We start from the raw sequence: 23,163 nt of genomic DNA, 5'->3' as shown, positions 1-23,163 counted from the left end.
CCAAACACGGTATTCCATCTGCCATTTCTTTACCCATCCTCCTAAACTGTTTAATTCCTTCTGTAGCCTCTCTACATCCTCAGAACTACCTGCACCTCCACCTATCGTCATATTGTCTGCAAACTTTGCAACAAAGTCCCGAGGGGTGTGTCGGTATTTACAGGGGGTCCCGGGGAGTGTGTCGGTATTTACAGGGGGTCCCGGGGAGTGTGTCTGTATTTACTGGGGGTACCGGGAGTGTGTCTGTATTTACGGGGGGTCCCGGGGAGTGTGTCGGTATTTACAGGGGGTCCCGGGGAGAGTGTCAATATTTACAGGGGGGGGGTCCCGGGGAGTGTGTCAGTATTTACAGGGGGTCCCGAAGAGTGTGTCAGTATTTACAGGGGGTCCCGGGGAGTGTGTCAGTATTTACAGGGGGTCCCGGGAAGAGTGTCAATATTTACAGTGGGGGGGTCCCGGGGAGTGTGTCAGTATTTACAGGGGGTCCCGAAGAGTGTGTCAGTATTTACAGGGGGTCCCGAAGAGTGTGTCAGTATTTACAGGGGGTCCCGGGGAGTATGTCAGTATTTACAGGAGGCCACGAGTTCTATCCAGGTAACGAGTGGGATCTTTCTGTACAGAAAGGCTCTCTCTCTCTCCCAGTAATTGTTGCTGCTCACTGCTGCCTGTTGGTTTCGTAACCAGCCTCTTCCTCTCCCTGACCCCTGGGTAAGCGGAACTTTCCAGAGAGTTTTTGGCACGATGCCTTCTCCGGTCAGAAACAGGTTCGGCCCCCATGTTGTCAGCAGGCAGGTGCCCTCATTGGCTGCCTGGGCCGACCGTCCTGCTCAGCACGGATCAGCTGATGTTTATCTCTGTGTGGGTGAGGACAAAGGCAGCACCACACATACCCCCCAGTCTCAGCAAACAGTCACCAGCCGATGGGTGAGTGAGAGCTGGAAACTGTCACCAGACTCCCGGCTCAGATTACAGCGACGGGGAGGGAGAGGGTCACAGAGACGGGGAGGGGTGTAGGGCCGGAGGGGGTTACAGAGACGGGGAGGGGTGTAGGGGAGGGAGAGGGTGACAGAGATGGGGAGGGGTGTAGGGACTGGCGAGGGTGACAGAGACGGGGAGGGGTGTAGGGGAGGGAGAGGGTCACGGAGACGGGGAGGGAGAGCTGGAAACTGTCACCAGACTCCCGGCTCAGATTACAGCGACGGGGAGGGAGAGGGTGACAGAGACGGGGAGGGAGAGGGTGACAGAGACGGGGGGTGGTAGGGGAGGGAGGGAGTGACAGCGACGGGGAGGGAGAGGGTGACAGAGACGGGGAGGGAGAGGGTGACAGAGACGGGGGGTGGTAGGGGAGGGAGGGAGTGACAGCGACGGGGAGGGAGAGGGTGACAGAGACGGGGAGGGAGAGGGTGACAGAGACGGGGGGTGGTAGGGGAGGGAGGGAGTGACAGCGACGGGGAGGGAGAGGGTGACAGAGACGGGGAGGGGTGTAGGGCCGGAGGGGGTTACAGAGACGGGAGGGGTGTAGGGGAGGGAGAGGGTGACAGAGATGGGGAGGGGTGTAGGGGAGGGAGAGGGTCACGGAGACGGGGAGGGGAGTAGGGGAGGGAGGGGGTGACGGAGACGGGGAGGGGTGTGGGGGAGGGAGGGGTGTAGGGGAGGGAGGGGGTGATGGAGACAGGGAGGGGTGTCGGGGAGGGAGGGGGTGACGGAGAGAGGGAGGGGTGTAGGGGAGGGAGGGGGTGAGGGAGACGGGGAGGGGCGTAGGGGAGGGAGAGGGTGACGGAGACGGGGAGGGAGAGGGTGACAGAGACGGGGGGTGGTAGGGGAGGGAGGGAGTGACAGAGACGGGGAGGGAGAGGGTGACAGAGACGGGCAGGGTGTAGGGGAGGGAGAGGGTGACAGAGATGGGGAGGGGTGTAGGGGAGGGAGAGGGTCACGGAGACGGGGAGGGGAGTAGGGGAGGGAGGGGGTGACGGAGACGGGGAGGGGTGTGGGGGAGGGAGGGGTGTAGGGGAGGGAGGGGGTGATGGAGACAGGGAGGGGTGTCGGGGAGGGAGGGGGTGACGGAGAGAGGGAGGGGTGTAGGGGAGGGAGGGGGTGAGGGAGACGGGGAGGGGCGTAGGGGAGGGAGAGGGTGACGGAGACGGGGAGGGAGAGGGTGACAGAGACGGGGGGTGGTAGGGGAGGGAGGGAGTGACAGAGACGGGGAGGGAGAGGGTGACAGAGACGGGCAGGGTGTAGGGGAGGGAGAGGGTGACAGAGATGGGGGGGTGTAGGGGCCAGAGGGGGTTACAGAGACAGGGAGGGGTGTAGGGGAGGGAGAGGGTGACAGAGACGGGGAGGGGTGTAGGGGAGGGAGAGAGTGACAGAGACAGGGAGGGAGGGGGTTACAGAGATGGGGAGGGGTGTAGGGGAGGGAGGGGGTTACAGAGACAGGGAGGTGTGTAGGGGCTGGAGGGGGTTACAGAGACAGGGACGGGTGTAGGGGAGGGAGGGGGTTACAGAGACAGGGAGGGGTGTAGGGGCTGGGGGGGTTACAGAGACAAGGAGGGGTGTAGGGGCCGGAGGGGGTTACAGAGACAGGGAGGGGTGTAGGGGCCAGATAGGGTTACAGAGACAGGGAGGGGTGTAAGGGAGGGAGGGGGTGACCGAGACGGGGAGGGGTGTAGGGGAGGGAGGGGTGATGGAGACGGGGAGGGAAGGAGTGAGGGAGACGGGGAGGGGTGTAGGGGAGGGAGGGGGTGACGGAGACGGGGAGGGGTGTAGAGGGCGGGAGGGGGTGATGGAGACGGGGAGGGGTGTAGGGGAGGGAGAGGGTGACGGAGACGGGGATGGGTGTAGGGGAGGGAGGGGGTGAGGGAGACGGGGAGGGGTGTAGGGGAGGGAGGGGTGACGGGGACGGGGAGGGGTGTCGGGAAGGGAGGGCGTGATGGAGATGGGGAGGGGTGTAGGGGAGGGAGGGGGTGAGAGACAAAGAGGGGTGTCGCGGAGGGAGGGGGTGAGGGAGACGGGGAGGGGGTGACGGGGACAGGGAGGGGTGTAGGGGAGGGAGAGGGTGAGGGAGATGGGGAGGGGTGTAGGGGCCGGAGGGAGTTACAGAGACGGGGAGGGGTGTAGAGGAGGGAGGGGGTTACAGAGACGGGGAGGTGTGGGGGGGTCGGAGGGGGTTACAGAGACGGGGAGGGGTGTAGGGACCGGAAGGGGTTACAGAGACAGGGAGGGGTGTAGGGGCTGGGGGGGTTACAGAGACAAGGAGGGGTGTAGGGGCCGGAGGGGGTTACAGAGACAGGGAGGGGTGTAGGGGCCAGATAGGGTTACAGAGACAGGGAGGGGTGTAAGGGAGGGAGGGGGTGACCGAGACGGGGAGGGGTGTAGGGGAGGGAGGGGTGATGGAGACGGGGAGGGAAGGAGTGAGGGAGACGGGGAGGGGTGTAGGGGAGGGAGGGGGTGACGGAGACGGGGAGGGGTGTAGAGGGCGGGAGGGGGTGATGGAGACGGGGAGGGGTGTAGGGGAGGGAGAGGGTGACGGAGACGGGGATGGGTGTAGGGGAGGGAGGGGGTGAGGGAGACGGGGAGGGGTGTAGGGGAGGGAGGGGTGACGGGGACGGGGAGGGGTGTCGGGAAGGGAGGGCGTGATGGAGATGGGGAGGGGTGTAGGGGAGGGAGGGGGTGAGAGACAAAGAGGGGTGTCGCGGAGGGAGGGGGTGAGGGAGACGGGGAGGGGGTGACGGGGACAGGGAGGGGTGTAGGGGAGGGAGAGGGTGACGGAGATGGGGAGGGGTGTAGGGGCCGGAGGGAGTTACAGAGACGGGGAGGGGTGTAGAGGAGGGAGGGGGTTACAGAGACGGGGAGGTGTGGGGGGGTCGGAGGGGGTTACAGAGACGGGGAGGGGTGTAGGGACCGGAAGGGGTTACAGAGACAGGGAGGGGTGTAGGGGAGGGAGGGAGTGATGGAGACGGGAAGCGGTGTAGGGGAGGGAGAGGGTGACAGAGACGGGGAGGGGTGTAGAGGAGGGAGGGGGTGACGGAGACGGGGAGGGATGTAGGGGATGGAGGGGGTTACAGAGACAGGGAGGGGTGTAGGGGAGGGAGGGGGTGAGGGAGATGGAGAGGGGTGTAGGGGAGGGAGGGGGTGACGGAGACGGGGAAGGGTGTAGGGGAGGGAGGGGGTGATGGAGACGGGGAAGGGTGTAGGGGAGGGAGGGGGTGACGGAGACGGGGAAGGGTGTAGGGGAGGCAGGTGTTGAGGGAGACGGGGAGGGGTGTAGGGGAGGGAGGGGGTGAGGGAGACGGAGAGGGGTGTAGGGGAGGGAGGGGGTGACGGAGACGGGGATGGGTGTAGGGGAGGGAGGAGGTGAGGGAGACGGGGAGGGGTGACGGGGACGGGGAGGGGTGTAGGGGAGGGAGAGGGTGACGAAGATGGGGAAGGGTGTTGGGGAGGGAGGGGGTGAGGGGGACGGGGAGGGTTGTAGGGGAGGGAGGGGGTGACGGAGATGGGGAAAGGTGTAGGGGAGCGAGGGGGTGACATAGATGGGGAGGGGTGTAGGGGCCGGTGGGAGTTACAGAGACGGGGCGGGGTGTAGAGGAGGGAGGGGATTACAGAGTCGGGGAGGGGTGTCGGGACTGGAGGGGGTTACAGAGACAGGGAGGGGTGTAGGGACTGGAGGGGGTTACAGAGACAGGGAGGGGTGTAGGGGCCGGAGGGGGTTACAGAGACAGGGAGGGGTGTAGGGGAGGGAGGGGGTTACAGAGATAGGGAGGGGTGTAGGGGAGGGAGGGGGTGATGGAGACGGGAAGCGGTGTAGAGGAGGGAGGGGGTTACAGAGTCGGGGAGGGGTGTAGGGACTGGAGGGGGTTACAGAGTCAGGGAGGGGTGTAGGGGCCAGAGGGGGTTACAGAGACAGGGAGGGGTGTAGGGACTGGACGGGTTACAGAGACAGGGAGGGATGTAAGGGAGGGAGGGGGTGACGGAGACGGGGAGGGGTGTGGGAGAGGGAACGGTTGATGGAGACGGGGAGGGGTGTAGGGGAGGGAGAGGGTGACAGAGACGGGGAGGGGTGTAGGGGAGGGAGGGAGTGATGGAGACGGGGAGGGGTGTAGGGGAGGGAGGGGGTGAGGGAGACGGGGAGGTGTGTAGTGGAGGGAGAGGGTGACAGAGACGGGGAGTGGTTGATGGAGACGGGGAGGGGTGTAGGGGAGGGACGGGGTGACGGAGACGGGGAGGGGTGTAGTGGAGGGGCGGGGTGACGGAGACGGAGAGGGATGTAGGGGAGGGAGGGAGTGATGGAGACGGGGAGGGGTGTAGGGTAGGGAGCGGGTGAGGGAGACGGGGAGGGGTGTAGGTGAGGGAGGGGGTGACGGGGACTGGGAGGGTTGTCGCGGAGGGAGGGGGTGAGGAAGACGGGGAGTGGGTGACGGGGACGGGGAGGGGTGTAGGGGAGGGAGAGGGTGATGGAGATGGGGAAGGGTTTCGGGGAGGGAGGGGGTTAGGGAGACGGGGAGGGGTGTAGGGGAGGGACGGGGTGACGGAGACGGGGAGAGGATAGGGGAGGGAGGGGGTGAGGGAGACGGAGAGGGGTGTAGGGGAGGGAGGGGGTGACGGAGACGGGGATGGGTGTAGGGGAGGGAGGAGGTGAGGGAGACGGGGAGGGGTGACGGGGACAGGGAGGGGTGTAGGGGAGGGAGAGGGTGACGAAGATGGGGAAGGGTGTCGGGGAGGGAGGGGGTGAGGGAGACGGGGAGGGTTGTAGGAGAGGGAGGGGGTGACGGAGATGGGGACGGGTGTCGGGGAGAGAGGGGGTGACGGAGACGGGGAAAGGTGTAGGGGAGCGAAGGGGTGACATAGATGGGGAGGGGTGTAGGGGCCGGTGGGAGTTACAGAGACGGGGCGGGGTGTAGAGGAGGGAGGGGGTTACAGAGTCGGGGAGGGGTGTCGGGACTGTTGGGGGTTACAGAGACAGGGAGGGGTGTAGGGACTGGAGGGGGTTACAGAGACAGGGAGGGGTGTAGGGGCCGGAGGGGGTTACAGAGACAGGGAGGGGTGTAGGGGCCGGAGGGGGTTACAGAGACAGGGAGGGGTGTAGGGGAGGGAGGGGGTTACAGAGATAGGGAGGGGTGTAGGGTCCGGAGGGGGTTACAGAGACAGGGAGGGGTGTAGGGGAGGGAGGGGGTGATGGAGACGGGAAGCGGTGTAGGGGAGGGAGAGGGTGACAGAGACGGGGAGGGGTGTAGAGGAGGGAGGGGGTTACAGAGTCGGGGAGGGGTGTCGGGACTGGAGGGGGTTACAGAGACAGGGAGGGGTGTAGGGGCTGGAGGGGGTTACAGAGACAGGGAGGGGTGTAGGGGCCGGAGGGGGTTACAGAGACAGAGGGGTGTAGGGGCCGGAGGGGGTTACAGAGACGGGGAGGGTTGTAGGGGCCGGAGGGGGTTACAGAGACAGGGAGGGGTGTAGTGACCGGAGGGGGTTACAGAGACAGGGAGGGGTGTAGGGGAGGGAGGGGGTGATGGAGACGGGAAGCGTTGTAGGGGAGGGAGAGGGTGACAGAGACGGGGAGGGGTGTAGGGGAGGGAGAGGGTGACAGAGACGGGGAGGGGTGTAGGGGAGGGAGAGGGTGACAGAGACGGGGAGGGGTTGAGGGAGACAGGGAGGGGTGTAGATGAGGGAGGGGGTGACGGAGACGGGGAGGGATGTAGGGGAGGGAGGGAGTGATGGAGACGGGGAGGGGTGTAGGGGAGGGAGGGGGTGAGGGAGACGGGGAGGGGTGTAGTGGAGGGAGAGGGTGACAGAGACGGGGAGTGGTTGATGGAGACGAGGAGGGGTGTAGGGGAGGGACGGGGTGATGGAGACGGGGAGGGGTGTGGGGGAGGGAGGGGGTGAGGGAGACGGGGAGGGGTGTAGTGGAGGGGCAGGGTGACGGAGACGGAGAGGGATGTAGGGGAGGGAGGGAGTGATGGAGACGGGGAGGGGTGTAGGGGAGGGAGCGGGTGAGGGAGACGGGGAGGGGTGTAGGTGAGGGAGGGGGTGACAGAGACGGGGAGGGGTGTCAGGGAGGGAGGGAGTGACGGAGACGGGGAGGGGTGTAGGGGAGGGAGGGGTTACAGAGAGGGGGAGGGGTGTAGGGGCCGGCGGGGTTACAGAGACAGGGAGGGGTGTAGGGGAGGGAGGGGTGACAGAGACGGGGAGGGGGTGGTGGAGACGGGGAGGGGTGTAGGGGAGGGAGGGGGTGACGGAGACGGGGTGGGGTGTAGGGGAGGGAGGGGGTGACGGTGACGGGGAGGGGTGTAGGGGAAGGAGGGGTTGACAGAGACGGGGAGCGGTGTAAGAGAGGGAGAGGGTGACAGAGACGGGCAGGGGGTGACGGAGATGGGGAGGGGTGTCGGAGAGGGAGAGGGTGACAGAGGCAGGGAAGGGTGTAGGCAAGGGAGGGGGTGACGGAGACGGGGTGGGGTGTAGCGGAGGGAGAGGGTGACGGAGACGGGGAAGGGGTGTAGGAGAGGGACGGGGTGATGGGGACAGGGAGGGGTGTGGTGGAGGGAGAGGGTGACGAAGATGGGGAAAGGTGTCGGGGAGGGACGGGGTGACGGAGACGGGGAGGGGTGTAGGGGAGGGAGGGGTTGACGGAGATGGGGAGGGGTGTCGGGGAGGGAGGGGGTGACGGAGACGGGGAGGGAGGGGTTGACGGAGACGGGGAGGGGTATAGGGGAGGGAGGGGGTGATGGAGAGGGAAGGGGTGTAGGGGAGGGAGGGGTGACAGAGACGGGGAGGGGTTGAGGGGAGGTAGAAGGTGACGGAGACGGGGACTGGTGTCGAGGAGGGAGGGGGTGAGGGAGACGGGGAGGGGTGTAGGGGAGGGAGGGGGTGATGGAGACAGGGAGGGTGTAGGGGAGGGAGGGGGTGATGGAGACGGGGAGGGGTGTAGGGGAGGGAGGGGCTTACGGAGACGGGGAGGTGTGTAGGGGAGGGAGGGGGTGACGGAGACGGGGAGGGGTGTAAGGGAGGGTGGGGGTGACAGAGACAGGGAGGGGTGTAGGGGAGGGAGGGGGTGACGGAAACAGGGAGGGGTGTAGGGGAGGGAGGGGCTTACGGAGACGGGGAGGTGTGTAGGGGAGGGAGGGGGTGAGGGAGACGGGGAGGGGTGTAGGGGAGGGAGGGGTGACAGACACGGGGAGGGGTTGAGGGGAGGTAGAAGGTGACGGAGACGGGGAGTGGTGTCGAGGAGGGAGGGGGTGAGGGAGACGGGGAGGGGTGTAGGGGAGGGAGGGGCTGACGAAGATGGGGAAGGGTGTCGGGGAGTGAGGGGGTGAGGGAGACGGGGAGGGGTGTAGGGGAGGGATGGGGTGACGGAGACGGGGAGGTGTGTAGGGGAGGGAGGGGGTGATGGAGACGGGGAGGGGTGTAGGGGAGGGAAGGGGTGCGGAGACAGGGAGGGTTGTAGGGGAGGGAGGGGGTGACGGAGACGGGGAAGGGTGTAGGGGAGGGAGGGAGTGAGGGAGACGGGGAGGGAGGGGGTGCGGAGACAGGGAGGGGTGTATGGTAGGGAGGGGGTGACGGAGATGGGGAGGGAGGGGGTGACGGAGACAGGGAGGGGTGTAGGGGAGGGAGGGAGTGACGGAGACGGGGAGGGAGGGGGTGACAGAGACGGGGAGGGGTGTAGGGGAGGGTGGGTGTGAGGGAGACGGGGAGGGGTGTAGGGGAGGGAGGGGGTGATGGAGACGGTGAGGGGTGTAGGGGAGGGAGGCGGTGACAGAGACGAAGAGGGGGTGAGGGAGACGGGGAGGGGTGTAGGGGAGGGAGGGGTTGACGGGGACGGTGAGGTGTGTTGGGGAGGGAGGGGGTGACGGAGACGGGGAGGGGTGTAGGGGAGGGAGGGGGTGACGGGGACGGGGAGGGGTGTAGGGGAGGGAGAGGGTGACGGAGAAGGGGAGGGGTGTCGGGGAGGGAGGGGGTGACGGAGATGGGGAGGGGTGTAGGGGAGGGACGGGGTGATGGAGACGGGGAGGGGTGTAGGGGAGGAGGGGGTGATGGAGACGTGTAGGGGTGTAGGGGAGGGAGTGGGTGATGAAGATGGGGAGGGAGGGGGTGACGGGGATGGGGAGGGGTGTAGGGGAGGGAGAGAGTCACAGAGACCAGGAGGAGTTGGAAGGAGAGGGAGGAGGTGGTTACAGAGTCTGGGAGGGGTTGGACGGAGAGGGAGGACGTAACAGAGTCTGGGAGGGGTTGGATGGAGAGGGTGGGGGTGGTTACAGAGTCTGGGAGGGGTTGGACGGACAGGGAGGGGGTGGTTACAGAGTCTGTGAGTGGTTGGACAGAGAGGGAGGGGTTACAGAGTCTGGGAGGGGTTGGATGGAGGGGGGGTGGTTACAGAGTCTGGGAGGGGTTGGGCAGAGGGAGGGGGTGGTTACAGAGTCTGGGAGGGGTTGGGCAGAGGGAGGGGGTAACAGAGTCTGGGAGGGTTTGGGCAGAGGGAGTGGGTGGTTACAGAGTCTGGGAGGGGTTGGGCAGAGGGAGGGGGTAACAGAATCTGGGAGGGGTTAGACGGAGAGGGAGGGGGTGGTTACAGAGTCTGGGAGGGGTTGGACGGAGAGGCAGGGTGTAACAGAGTCTGGGAGGGGTTAGACGGAGAGGGAGTGCGTGGTTACAGAGTCTGGGAGGGGTAGGGCAGAGGGAGGGTGTAACAGAGTCTGGGAGGGGTTGGACGGCGAGGGAGAGTGTAACAGAGTCTGGGAAGGCTTGGACGGAGAGGGAGGGGGTAACAGAGTCTGGGAGGGGTTGGACGGAGAGGGAGGGTGTAACAGAGTCTGGGAGGGGTTGGACGGAGAGGGAGGGGGTGGTTACAGAGTCTGGGAGGGGTTGGGCAGAGGGAGGGGTAACAGAGTCTGGGAGGGGTTGGACGGAGAGGGAGGGTGTAACAGAGTCTGTGAGGGCTTGGACGGAGAGGGAGGGTGTAACAGAGTCTGGGAGGGCTTGGACGGAGAGGGAGGGGGTAACAGAGTCTGGGAGGGGTAGGGGGTGTTTACTGATACACTGAGGGGTTGGAGAATCGGACACACAGGTCTGGACCTCCCTGCATCCATTGAATATTGTGACCCCCCCAGTGAACATCCCACGGCTGAGGAAACCGACCGGACGCTCTCCACCACGTCCCCAGGTGAAGCTTGGAGTCCCGTGTCTCAGCATGAAGCTGCTGGCCGCTCTGCCCGTCTTCTGCCTACTGGCCCTGGCCTCTGCGCAGGACAGCCCCCAACGCTGCAGTGAGTGAAATTCCAGACCATAGCGAAGGCAGTTCTGGGCTCCGAGCGGTCGAGGAGGGAGGGGGTAACAACGGTCCGGAAAGAGGGTGGGGGAAATCCCACGTGATGTTCCCAGAATTGGGGGTGTGAGTTACAGGGATACACTGAACGGACTGGCACCACTTTCCCGGGGTGATTGTGGCTGAGGGGTGACCTTATAAAATCACTGCGGGGGCGTGAGTGTCGATGAGGAGGTCAGTCACAGTCTTTTCCCCAGGGTCTGAAACCAGAGGGCACAGGTTAGAGGTGAGGTCGGGGAGGGCGGGGAAGATTCAAAGGGAACTGAGGGGTAACGTTCCAAACGTGAGGTCTAACTGGGACATGTTCATCTGGGCACCTTGGTCAGTATGGTACAGTCGGCCGAGTGGCCTGCACGTGCTCCGGGACTCCACAGTGTCAGGATTTGCACCCTCCACCCCCCCCCAGGTTGAGCTGCTCGCGGGTAAACTTACGCCCCGCCCCACACTTCCCCGAGAACCCGTCTGGAAACCGTGGACGGTCGTCCACTGTCCCAGAGTCACGGCTTGGGCACGGTCAGCTCGTTGGCAAGCGGCTTTGCCTCGACCCAAGTGGGCGACAACTGATTCCTCTCCCGTTTTCCCTCCCCCGAATCCCACAGCTTCTCCAGATCAAATGGATGGAATGGTGACTGTTGTGAGTATAACCAGTATTGTGTTTATTGATCTCAAAACCCAACTGTGTTTGGCCCACTTCTCCTCTCCCAGAAACCGAGTTCCCAGTTGCACTTTATTATGATCGCTGCTACCAAGGGGAGCCATCATGGTGTGATCATTAATTAACGGCCTCTCATTGCAAACTGCCAGCTCAAATCGAGTTCAAGTTTGATTGTTATTCTCCCACAGACATTATGCAGCCAAACGAAACATTGCTGCTCCAGCACCAAGGGGCAAAACGCCACACATACAGTCATACACAGCACAGAGGTTTGTGATCCACTGCAGACCATCACCGTGGGTAATAGTAGCACAATTTCCTGATGGGATGTTGACCCAGAGTCATATTTCTGCAAGAAAAAACCCACAGGGCCCACGGTTTCCCTGTATCCACAGTGTGGGCTGCCTCTCTCTGGGATCCCTGTTGCAGGAGGGCATACCAGTCACCGAGACCTGCAGCTTGAAGCCTAGTCATCAGAGAGCCTGGTGCTAAGGCCTAGTGTTCAGAATACCGGTTATCAGACCATCCCGAGCTGAGGCCCAGTGTTCAGGGTACCAGTCATCAGAGAGTCTGGCATTTGAGGCCTACTGTTCAGTTTCCCGTTATCAGACCATCCCGACCTGAGGCCTAGTGTTCAGGGTACCAGTCATCAGAGAAACTGGCATTTGAGGCCTAGTGTCCAGGTTCTGGTTATCAGACCATCCCAACCTGAGGCCTAGTGTTCAGGGTACCAGTCATCGGAGAGTCTGGCATTTGAGGCCTACTGTTCAGGTTCCGGTTATCAGACCATCCTGACCTGAGGCCTACTGTTCAGGGTACCAGTCATCAGAGAAACTGGCATTTGAGGCCTAGTGTCCAGGTTCTGGTTATCAGACCATCCCAACCTGAGGCCTAGTGTTCAGGGTACCAGTCACTGGAGAGTCTGGCATTTGAGGCCTACTGTTCAGTGTATCAGTTATCGGAGAACCCCAAGTCCACGCCTAGAGTTCAGGACACCAGTCATTGGAAAGTTTGGCATTTGAGGCCTAGTGTTCAGGGTACTGGCCATTGGAGAGTCCGTGCTGAAGCATCACTGGAGAGTCCTGAGTCGAGGTCTGGATTTTGAGGTCCTCATTTAGATTCATCAGTGAGTCCTGGGGTTGATGCCAAAGATCAAAGGCCAAAGGCCGATTGGACGTCTGGAATCCGAGGCCCGATGGCTGGAGCCCTGAATCTGTAACTCCACTGGGGAAGTCAAATCCAAATGTAAATCTAAACCTGAGCCTGTCTAAATCTTAACCTAAATCTGAGTCCGACCCCAAGTCTACGTCCGAGTCTAAATCCAAGCCCGCGCCTGAACTCGAACCCCAATCCCTTCCCAGGGGCCTGGAGACCTCAGAGCTCACCGTCTGACTGACTGCCTTCCTTCCACAGTTTCACCCAGTCAATTTCGTAGACAATTACGGGAACTTCTCCTACGACGCGGTTAACAAGAGACTTTACAAAAGTGCGTTCGTCTTCAGAGGGGGAATACAGGTGTGGAAGCAGGTGGACATCCTTCTGTTCCAGAAGGTGAGGGGGCTGGTAACAAACTGGGCCTATTTTCACTTGGAAAGGCCTGACTCCTCTGCTGTTCATTCCTCTCCTTCGGAACTCCCTGAGTTCCTTGCATTCTTAAAAAAAGCTCAGCGTTAAGTTTAATGTTATCTGCACAAGTCCACGTGTGCACAGGTGCCACGAAAAATCCACTTGCACCAGCATCGCAGGCTCGGAGTATCAGGCAGATTGTCCGTCATAACTCAATGTGCCAAGTACAGGTGATGGAATGTGTGTTGAGCTTGAGTAAGACATGGTGAGGCCTAACTTGGGGGATGGTCACCGGCCTACAGGAAAGACGGAAATAAGCTTGAAAGAGCACAGAGAAAACTTGCAAGGACGTTGCTGGGTCTGGAGGACCCGAGTTACGAGGAAAGATTGAATAGGTTTGGACCTTCGAACACAGAAGTTTGAGAGGAGATTTAGCAGAGGTGTATAAAACTCTGAGGGGAATAGATTGGGTAAATGCCAGCAGGCTTTCCCCACTGAGGCTGGGTGGGACTTCAACCAGAGGTCAGGGGTTGAGGGTGAAAGGTGAAAAGTTTAAGGGGAAACTTCTTCACTCGGAGGGTGGTGAGAGCTAGACAGCGGAAATGGTGCATGTGAGCTCGATCTCAATGCCAAAGCGAAGTTTGGATAGATACATGGATGGGAGGGGAGTGGAGGGCTGAGGTCCCGGTGTAGGTCATTGGAGTAGACAGGTTAAATGATTCGGCACGGAATAGATGGGCTGAAGGGCCCGTTTCTGTGCTGTACTTTTCTATGACGCTATTCACAATAAGCGTGAATTAAACCCGCGTGCAATTTTCTTTCCCTTGGCAATTAATCTGATCAACCGTTCTAGTTTGGCCACCACCGCCCCCTCTATTACCCCGTCACTGCTCCGTAAGCACTTCAAACCACTTTTTTTGTAATGCCTTACAAAACTCAGTGGGTCAGGCAGCGACTATGGAGAGGAATAAACAGTCCGTATTCGGACGGAGACCCTCCTTCAGGACTTTTACGCACGTTTTCATTTCCTGCTCATCCTCTAAGCTCTAACGTTATTTTTGTATAGTTCTTTGTTCTTTATAATTATTGAATGTTTACCGCACCCTGGGCAGCATGCCACAGCAAATTCCGAATGCACGGAGGTGTCCGTTTGTCCATTAAACAGTCTTCCCGTGACGACGACTGTTCTTGGCAAATTTTTCCACAGGGGAGGGGGAGTTTGCCATTGTCTTCTTCTGGGCAGTGTCTTTACCAGGTGGGTGACCACCCCCACCCCCCCAGCCATTGTCAGTAGTCTTCAGAGTGATCTGCACCAGGTGCTCATACGACCGTCCACCGCCTGCCCCCCCCACGGCTTCACGTGACCCTGATCCGGGGGGGGGGCTAAGCAGGTGCTACCCCTCGCCCAAGGGTGACCTGCAGGCTGGCGGAGGGAGGGAGCACCTCACACCTCCTCTGGTAGAGACGTATCTCCACTCCTCCACCCTCATGCAAATTTGATAAGATAATAAAGTTGATTTTAAAGAAGCCCACAGATCCACAGCCATTCATGGTAATGAATTCCGCAGGTTCGCCACTGTTGGGCTGAAGAACGTCCTCCTCATCCCTGTTCCAAATGGAATGTCCCTCAATTCTGAGGCCGTGCCCTCTGGTCCTAGACTTCCCCCCACCACCATGATCGGAAGCGTCATCTTCACATCCGCTCGGTCTGGGCCTTTCGACATTCGTGCAGGTTTCAGTGAGATCCCGATCTCGCGGGTTGCGCCTCGAGGGTCCCCGGGCTCTCACGGGGTCCTAGTGCCCCCACTTCTATAACCTGTCCTGTCTCCCCTACTTCCCACAGTCCGTGAAGTACCAGTACTTCCCGCACAACGGGACCTGCCTGAAGTCCCCGCTCCGGATTCCGTTCCCGAAATTTCGCGTCTCCAAAAACGCCAAGTTCCTCTGCCAGCTTTACATCGGCAGTGCTACCATCCCGAAGGCGGGACTTCTGACCAACATCTGGAGCAAAGTTGAGGATAATGGTAAGGAATGTCGCTCTACACCCCCTCTTTACCCCGCTCGTTCCCTCTCTCAGCTGCAACCAACCCCCCAGGAGGTGGCAGTCATTTCTCTCCCACATTGGGCTGGTTCTTAGGTATCTCGTCTTCTCTTGTCTTTCCTTCTGCCCTCTCTCCTTCCCTCCTTTTCTTCCACCCTCCCTCCCTCACTTCCTTCTGCGGTCCTTCCCTCCCCTCTCTCTGTCACGCTCCCTCACCCGATCTCTTCATCACTTTCCCAAGCACTCTGTCTGTCTCTGTCAATCTCTTTCACGATCTCTACTTCTATCCCTCTCCCTCTCTCTCTCTGAGCGACCTCTCTGGATCGAGCCCCCGCCAACCGGGCGGATCACGCCGCGCTCGAAGGTGCGAATCACCCGTCCCGACCGGGTGGATCACCTGTACTTGTAGGACGGGAGCCACTTGAAAGCCTCAAGTCTCATCTGCAGGGAGTCATTATTTTAGCCAATAAAAAATAGATCAGGTGCTAGCGGAGCGGCCACTGTTGGAGAGGGCAGTGTTAGAGTGCTCCAGCTTTGGCTCGAGAGGCTTGAGTAAGCACGGGCAGAGGTTCGAGGTAGGTTTCCGTTAAGTTACTTTTCCAGTTTGTACATAGCCAGTGTGCCCAGAATGGGTTAATGAGTTAGTACCAGAGTTCCTTGTGTGCGATGTGGGTGCTTTGGGGACCTCCAGTCTCTCTGATAGCCGCGTCTGTACGGAGTGCACCGAACCGCAGCTCCTTCGAGAGTGTGTTAAGCAAAATGGAGCTTCAGCTGGATAACCTTCAGCTCCTACGGGAGACTGATACATAGGAGCTACAGGGAGGTAGTCACCCCTAGGTTTCAGGAGGCTGGTACCTGGGTGACCGACAGGAGAGGGCTCCCCTCAATAGTGAGAATACTGCTTTGGATAGTGTTGTGTGGGGGGGGGGGTGCGATGCCCTTCCAGGCAGAAGCCACAGCGAGCAGGTCTCTGGTACAGAATCTGCCTCAGAAGGGAAGTGGGGAGAAGAGACGAGCAGCAGTGAGACGGGATTCATTGGTTAGGAGAACAGACGGGAGGCTCTGTGGGCGAGAACAAGATCTCCAGATGGCTTGCTGCCTCCCGGGCGCCAGCGTCCAGGACATCCCGCATCAACCCCTCGACCTCCTTCAGTGTGGGGGGGGGGGGGTGAGCAGCCAGAGGTCAGGGTCCGCGTTGGCACCAATGACACGGGCAGGACAAGTGACGAGGTTCTGCGTAGGGAACTCAGGGAGCTGGGTGCCACGTTAAAAGGCAGGACCTCCAGGGCTGCGATCTCAGGATTGCTACCCGTGCCACGTGCCCGTGAGGCCAGAGCTAGGAAGATTAGACGGTTTACCAAGCGGCTAAGGAGCTGGTGCAGGAGGGAGAGCATCAGAGGTCTGGATCACTGGGCTCTCTTCCAGGGAAGGTGGGACCTGTACAGAAGGGACGGTTGGCACCTGAACTGGAGGGGAAACTGATATCCTAGCGGGAAGGTTTGCCAGTTATGCTTGGGGAGGGGAGGAAATTAAACTCGAGTTATGTTGGGGGCAAGGGTGGGGACCAGGACATCAGAACAGATAGTAGAGAGGTTGTGGAGGCAGATGTTGGTCAGACCCCTGACAACGTCCGGAATCAAAAGCTCGAGCTCGGTGCGACCAGAGTGCTGAGCTGCATATATTTCAGTGCAGGAAGGATTGTAGGAAAGGCAGGGCATGGATCAACACCTGGAATTATGATGTTGTAGCCATTAGCGAGACTTGGTTACAGGAGGGGCAGGACTGGCAGCTCAATATTCCAGGGTTCTGTTGTTTTAGGCGCGGCAAAGCAGAAGGGATTATCGGGAGAGGGGTGGCGTTACTCGTCACAGCTGTGCTCAGATTGGAGAACTCATCCAGCGGGTAGAGCTGGGGAATAAGAAAGGTATAACCACGTTGAAGGGGCTTTTTTTATATAGACCATCAAACAGTCCGTGGGATTTAGAGGAAAAAATTCTGTAAATAGTTTGCAGACTGTTGCAAGAAACAGAAGGTGGTCTTAACTTACCACGTATTGACTGGGAATCCCAGACTGTGAAAGGACTCGATGGGATAGAGTTTGTCAAGTGTGTTCAGGGAAGTTTTCTTCATCGGTACGTAGAAGTCCCAGTGGGAGGGTGCGTGATACTGGATCTGTTGTGAAGGAATGAGACAGGGCAGGTGACAGAAGTTTGTGTAGGGGAAAACTTTGCACCTAGTGACCACAATGCCACTAGATTCAAAGTAAATATACAAACAAAAAGGTCTGGTCCATGGGTCGAGATTCTAAACTGGAGAAAGGCCAGTTTTGATGGTATCAGAAAGGATCTGGCAAGTGTGGATAGGGACAGGCTGTTTTCTGGCAAAGTGTACTTGGTAAGTGGAAGGCCTTCAAAAGTGAAATTTTGAGAGTACGAAGCTTGTAAATATCTCTCCCCTCCTCGTTTGGGTTATTGATTTCTGAGTTGTCTTGTTCCTTCTTGAGTTGTACGCCACATTTCTGTCCCCCCACACATCCATTCTCTCCCTCCCCCGCCCTCATTCCCTCTCCTCTCTCTGCGTCTCTCTTTCCCCATTACTCGCTCCCTCTTCTCTCTGACCCTCTGTCCCCCCCTCACTCTCTCCCTCCCCTCTTGCTCCTCTCTCTCCCCCTCTCTCTGACTCCCCCCTCTCTCTTCCCCTCCACTCTCTCTTTCCTGCCTCTCCCCCCCACCCCCATCTCTCTCTCCCCGACTCTGGTCCCCTCTCTCTCCTCTCTCCCCCACTCTCTCCCTCCCCTCTCCCCTCGTCTCTGTCTCCCCATCTCTCCTCTCCCCTCTCTCTGTCCCCCCCTCTCTCCCCTCCCCTCTCTCTCTCTCTCTCATTCTGTCTCTCCCTCAATCGTCCTCTCCGTGTTGGTGTCACGTATTGGCTGTTTGGATCAGCCATATGGGTTGGGCGTATTGCGTGGACATCCCGGACTGACTCGTCCCTCTCCATGTTTCCAGAGAAATACACGTCCCGGACTGACCCGTCCCTCTCCGTGTTTCCAGTGAAGTACACGTCCTGTGCAGACCCGTCCCTCTCCGTGTTTCCAGTGAAGTACACGTCCCGTGCAGACCCGTCCCTCTCCATGTTTCCAGTGAAGTACACGTCCCACGCTGACCCGTCCCTCTCCGTGTTTCCAGTGAAGTACACGTCCCACGCTGACCCGTCCCTCTCCGTGTTTCCAGTGAAATACACGTCCCACGCTGACCCGTCCCTCTCCATGTTTCCAGTGTAGTACATGTCCCACGCTGACCCGTCCCTCTCCATGTTTCCAGTGAAATACACGTCCCATGCTGACCCGTCCCTCTCTGTGTTTCCAGTGAAGTACATGTCCGGACTGACCCGTCCCTCTCCGTGTTTCCAGTGAAGTACGTGTCCGATCTGACCCGTCCTGCTCCGTGTTTCCAGTGAAGTACACGTCCCGTACTGACCCATCCCTCTCCGTGTTTCCAGTGAAGTACACGTCCCGCACTGACCCGTCCCTCTCCGTGTTTCCAGTGAAGTACACGTCCCACGCTGACCCATCCCTCTCCGTGTTTCCAGTGAAGTACACGTCCCGTACTGACCCGTCCCTCTCCGTGTTTCCAGTGAAGTACACGTCCTGTATTGACCCGTCCCTCTCCGTGTTTCCAGTGAAGTACACGTCCCGCGCTGACCCGTCCCTCTCCGTGTTTCCAGTGAAGTACACGTCCCATACTGACCCGTCCCTCTCCGTGTTTCCAGTGAAGTACACGTCCCACGCAGACCCGTCCCTCTCCGTGTTTCCAGTGAAGTACACGTCCCATACTGACCCGTCCCTCTCCGTGTTTCCAGTGAAGTACACGTCCCGCGCTGACCCGTCCCTCTCCGTGTTTCCAGTGAAGTACACGTCCCGCGCTGACCCGTCCCTCTCCGTGTTTCCAGTGAAGTACACGTCCCATACTGACCCGTCCCTCTCCGTGTTTCCAGTGAAGTACGTGTCCCACGCTGACCCGTCCCTCTCCGTGTTTCCAGTGAAGTACACGTCCGGACTGACCCGTCCCTCTCCGTGTTTCCAGTGAAGTACACGTCCGGACTGACCCGTCCCTCTCCGTGTTTCCAGTGAAGTACACGTCCGGACTGACCCGTCCCTCTCCGTGTTTCCAGTGAAGTACACGTCCCATACTGACCCGTCCCTCTCCGTGTTTCTAGAGAATCACGTGATGACCTTCACAGACGTAAAGTGCCTCCCCCAGTACCGAGCGCATTTCCGCGAGGATGGATGGTTCTCGGAATCGTAAGTTACCTGCTTTTAATCTCACTCTTTACTCTACCCTTTCCCTGCATATTCTTTCTTCTCTCTGTAACCCCTTCCGGCCCCTGCACCCCTCCCCATCAGTGTAACCCTGTGCGGTCCCTACACTCCTCCTTCTCTCTATAACTCCCCCCTCTCGCCCCTACACCCCTCCCGTCTGTGTGAACTGCTCCCTCCCTGTCCTCCTCCCCGTCTCTGGGCTCCCGTGTTTGGGCCTGGCTGCCCATGGCGACCTGTTGGGAGGGTCTGGTGTGTGATGCTCCTTTGTTCAACACTTCTGCCTTTGTTTGCAGCTTCTATAACCTGACTCTTGGGATCCGAGATCCGAAAGTCTTCACCCCTCCTTCGGAATGTGACGATCCAGTCTAAGGACGTACTGCCAGGGACCAGCAGCACCCATGGGCGCTGTGACCTCCGTTTCCGGAGTAAATGCGAGCAGGGTGGGCCGGTTTCTAGATATTCAGGGAATTGGGGAAAAACTGTGAAATTCAGTGCCACAGGCACCCGTGGAGGAAAAATCACTTAAAGCAGAGGCTGGTAGTTTCTTGATTGGTCAGGGTGAAAGGTTACGAGGAGATGACACGAGATTGGGGTTGGGGGAGGTCATGAATCAGCCAACGATGGAATGTCAGAGCACTCTCGATGAGCCAAGTGGTCTAATTCTGCTCCAGCGTCTTCTGGTGTGATGGGAATCCGGCAGCCATGGAAGATATGACAGGAGCTCGCCGAGTGTTAGAACAGACCTGACGGGCCGAGTGGCCTCCCCTGCCCTTCATCCTGACCTCCATTTGTCGAATCCTAATAAAGTTGAGTGCGATCTTGCCTGCTTCTCTTGTTTCCTGAGGTCACAAGCAATCATTTGAATCCGGCAAGCCGGCTTTATTTTTTTGGGGGGGGGGAGGGTGTGGTGGGGCAGGGGCAGTACCCTGGAGGGGAGGGTGGTGGGGAGGCTGTTCGGCCCATTGTTGTCTCGTTGTAAGGGGGATAGAAGGAACCCCTCCCTCATTGGTATTGGTGTTGTAATTGGCTTATCCTCGTCACACATACAGAGGTAAGTGGAACAAAACACTGTTCGTACAGATTAGATCGTTACACAGCGCGCTGAGGTAGAACAAGGTCAAACGGTAACAGAACGCAGGATAAAGTGTGACAGCGACAGAGCGAGTGCAGAGCAGGGAAACAATAAAATGCAAAACCATAGCAAGGGAGATTGTGAGGCCCAGATGTCCATATCGCACAAGAAGTCCATTCAGGAGTCTGACAACAACAGGGTAGAAGGAGTCCTTGGGGCTGGTGGTACGCCGGAGGCCAAGTTTCCTTCATATCATACAAGAGGCCCATTCAGGAATCTGACGACAGCAGGGTAGAAGCTGACGTTGGGTGTGGTGGTACCTGTTTTCCGGTTAACGAATCTTCACCAGGGTGGGGGTGTTCCCAGCCTGGGCTCCACGGACCTTTCAGTTAATGGTAGGGCGTTCCACGGCATCAAAAGGATTGGGGACCCCTGCTTTAGACAAAGGAGAGTCGGTGGATGTTGTTGACTTGGGTTTTCAGAAGGCCTTTGACGTGATGGCACAGATGGCAGCCTGCGGCCATAGAGCAGTACAGCACAGAAAAAGGCCCTTCAGCCCATCCAGTCTGTGCTGGATGATTAATCTGCCGCATCCCATCAACCTGCACAGGGACCATATCCCTCTCTATTCCTCCCGTCATGTACTTACCTGAACTTCTCTGAAATGTTACACCCTAATTTGCCCCGAGACAGCAAACGTCTCCTCCTCTGTGATCTGTACAGGGTCCGCGATCTTGTAGCTGCCAGCCTCACTTCTACAGACTTTGTGACCGTCTCCTGAGTTAAAGGGCTTGCAAGGCGTGGACTGGGACGAGCTGTTTCCTGGCAAAGGTGTGCTCGGTGAGTGAGAGGCTTTCCAAAGTGAAGATTTTGAGTGCAGAGTTTGCATGTTCCTGTCAGAATAAAAGGCGAGGACAACAGGTTTAGGGAAACTTGGTTTTTGGGAGATATTGAGGTCCTGGTTAAGAAAATAAAGGAGGTGCATTGCAGGTAGAGGCAGGGAGGAACGAATGAGGTTCCTGAGGAGTACAAGAAACACAAGAGCACAGTTAAGGAGGAAATCAGGAGGACTAAAAGACAAAAAACATTTAAGATCTCCCCAATCTCCTTTGGCTCCATGCATAGATGACCTCTCTGATCGTCCAGAGGATCGATTTTGTCCCTTGTTAACCTTTTGCTCTGAATATATCTGTAGACTCCCTTAGAATTCTCCATCATCTTGTCTGCTAGAGCAACTTCACGCCTTCTTTTAGCCCTCCTGATTTCCTCCTTAAGTCCTCTTGCATTTCTTGTACTCCCCGAGTACCTCATTTGTTCCTCCCTGCCTACACCTGGCATGCACCTCCTTCTTTCTCCTAACCAGGGCCCCCATATCTCTCGAAAACCAAGATTCCCGAAACCTGTTATCCCTGCCTTTTGTTCTGACAGGAACATACAAGCTCTGCACTCTCAAAAATTTCACCTTTGATGGCCTCCCACTTACCAAGCACACCTTTGCCAGGAAACATCCTGTCCCAGTCCACACTTGTCAAATCCTTTTTAAAACCACGTAAATTGGCCTTTCTCCAGTTCGGAATCTCAACTCAAGGACCAGACCTATCCTTTTCCATAGGTACCCTGAATCTAATGGCATTATGATCACTAGACGCAAACTGTTCCCTTCACACAAACTTCTGTCACCTGCCCTATCTCGTTCTCTAATAGGAGATAGAGTATCACACCCTCTCTAGCTGGGACTTCTATGTGTTTTGTTTCATAACCCCAAAACATAAAACTAATGGACAGGAAAACAGCAAGCCAGGAGATGGGTTTTGTTTTCACTTTAAGTCATAGTCATAGTCAGACTTTATTGATCCCGGGGGAAATTGGTTTTCGTTACAGTTGCACCGTAAATAATAAATAGTAATAGAACCATAAACAGTTAAATAGTAATATGTAAATTATGCCAGTAAATTATGAAATAAGTCCAGGATCAGCCTATTGGCTCAGGGTGTCTGACCCTCCAAGGGAGGAGTTGTAAAGTGTGATGGCCACAGGCAGGAATGACTTCCTATGACTCTCTGTGCTGCATCTCAGTGGAATGAGTCTCTGGCTGAATGTACTCCTGTGCCCACCCAGTACATTACGTAGTGGATGGGAGACATTGTCCAAGATGGCATGCAACTTAGACAGCATCCTCTTTTCAGACACCACCGTCAGAGAGTCCAGTTCCATCCCCACAGCATCACTGGCCTTACGAATGAGTTTGTTGATTCTGTTGGTGTCTGCTACCCTCAGCCTGCTGCCCCAGCACACAACAGCAAACATGATCGCACTGGCCACCACAGACTCATAGAACATCCTCAGCATCGTCCGGCAGATGTTAAAGGACCTCAGTCTCCTCAGGAAATAGAGACGGCTCTGACCCTTCTTGTAGACAGCCTCAGTGTTCTTTGACCAGTCCAGTTTATTGTCAATTCATATCCCCAGGTATCTGTAATCCTCCACCATGTCCACACTGACCCCCTGGATGGAAACAGGGGTCACCGGTATCTTAGCTCTCCTCAGGTCCACCACCAGCTCCTTAGTCTTTTTCACATTAAGCTGCAGATAATTCTGCTCACACCATGTGACAAAGTTTCCCACCGTAGTCCTGTACTCAGCCTCATCTCCCTTGCTGATGCATCCAACTATGGCAGAGTCATCCGAAAACTTCTGAAGATGACAAGACTCTGTGCCACACACGTGGTGTCGTGATGACGTATACCATTCACATACTTTTACATATAACCCGTGATGGGTTATGTACAAAGAATGCTTACTCAAACAATATTTGTATCATTCAGGGCTAAAGATTTAATCGCCGTGGAGGATTTCTTACTCTTGTGGGAAAATGTTCTTCCAGGAAAGACGTTATCCCACAAGAGTGAGGGGATGGGGGGGTCACTCTGCTTGACAGGTGAAACAAACTCAGGTTTGGGGACCTGTAGGAGTTGACTCTGCGACTGCAGGAAGTGGTCCTGACGGCTTTGGACGTTTCTTTTCCCGGACAGTGCCAAGCAGCCACTCGACCTGCTGATCTCTCCCAGGCCACCGGGCACAGCTTCCAGCCAACGCTTTCACTTTGACCACGCCTAGGTGGCCACATACTGGCGGATCTACTGGCATGTCGCTCGCCCAACACTTTAGCTCTCGTCTCGGATGGTACAGCTACCCTCAATCCCCA

At 58.3% G+C, this 23,163-nt stretch overlaps 1 protein-coding gene across 1 annotated transcript; it reads left to right on the top strand.

Moving 5' to 3' along the window:
* The first annotated feature begins 766 nt into the window (after positions 1-766).
* LOC134339686 (mammalian ependymin-related protein 1-like) lies at positions 767-19,708 on the top strand. The gene is made up of 7 exons (XM_063036387.1): positions 767-924; positions 10,092-10,247; positions 10,906-10,940; positions 12,375-12,512; positions 14,371-14,551; positions 18,784-18,868; positions 19,180-19,708. Exons 1-7 carry the CDS (start codon positions 921-923, stop codon positions 19,253-19,255), a joined length of 675 nt encoding a protein of 224 aa, XP_062892457.1. The 5' UTR covers positions 767-920; the 3' UTR covers positions 19,256-19,708.
* The last annotated feature ends 3,455 nt before the right edge of the window (positions 19,709-23,163 follow it).

This window comes from Mobula hypostoma, chromosome 30, assembly GCF_963921235.1.
Source record: "Mobula hypostoma chromosome 30, sMobHyp1.1, whole genome shotgun sequence".
Classification (NCBI taxonomy): Eukaryota; Metazoa; Chordata; class Chondrichthyes; order Myliobatiformes; family Myliobatidae; genus Mobula; species Mobula hypostoma.
The sequence above is the reverse complement of the archived record's forward strand: the minus strand, read 5'-3'. Positions and strand labels throughout refer to the sequence as shown.

Excerpts from the sequence above, each read along its gene's own strand:
- LOC134339686 (XM_063036387.1), top strand. Across the intron at positions 10,248-10,905 it reads GGACAGCCCCCAACGCTGCA|CTTCTCCAGATCAAATGGAT; the intron begins GTGAGTGAAATT and ends CGAATCCCACAG. Across the intron at positions 14,552-18,783 it reads GAGCAAAGTTGAGGATAATG|AGAATCACGTGATGACCTTC; the intron begins GTAAGGAATGTC and ends CCGTGTTTCTAG.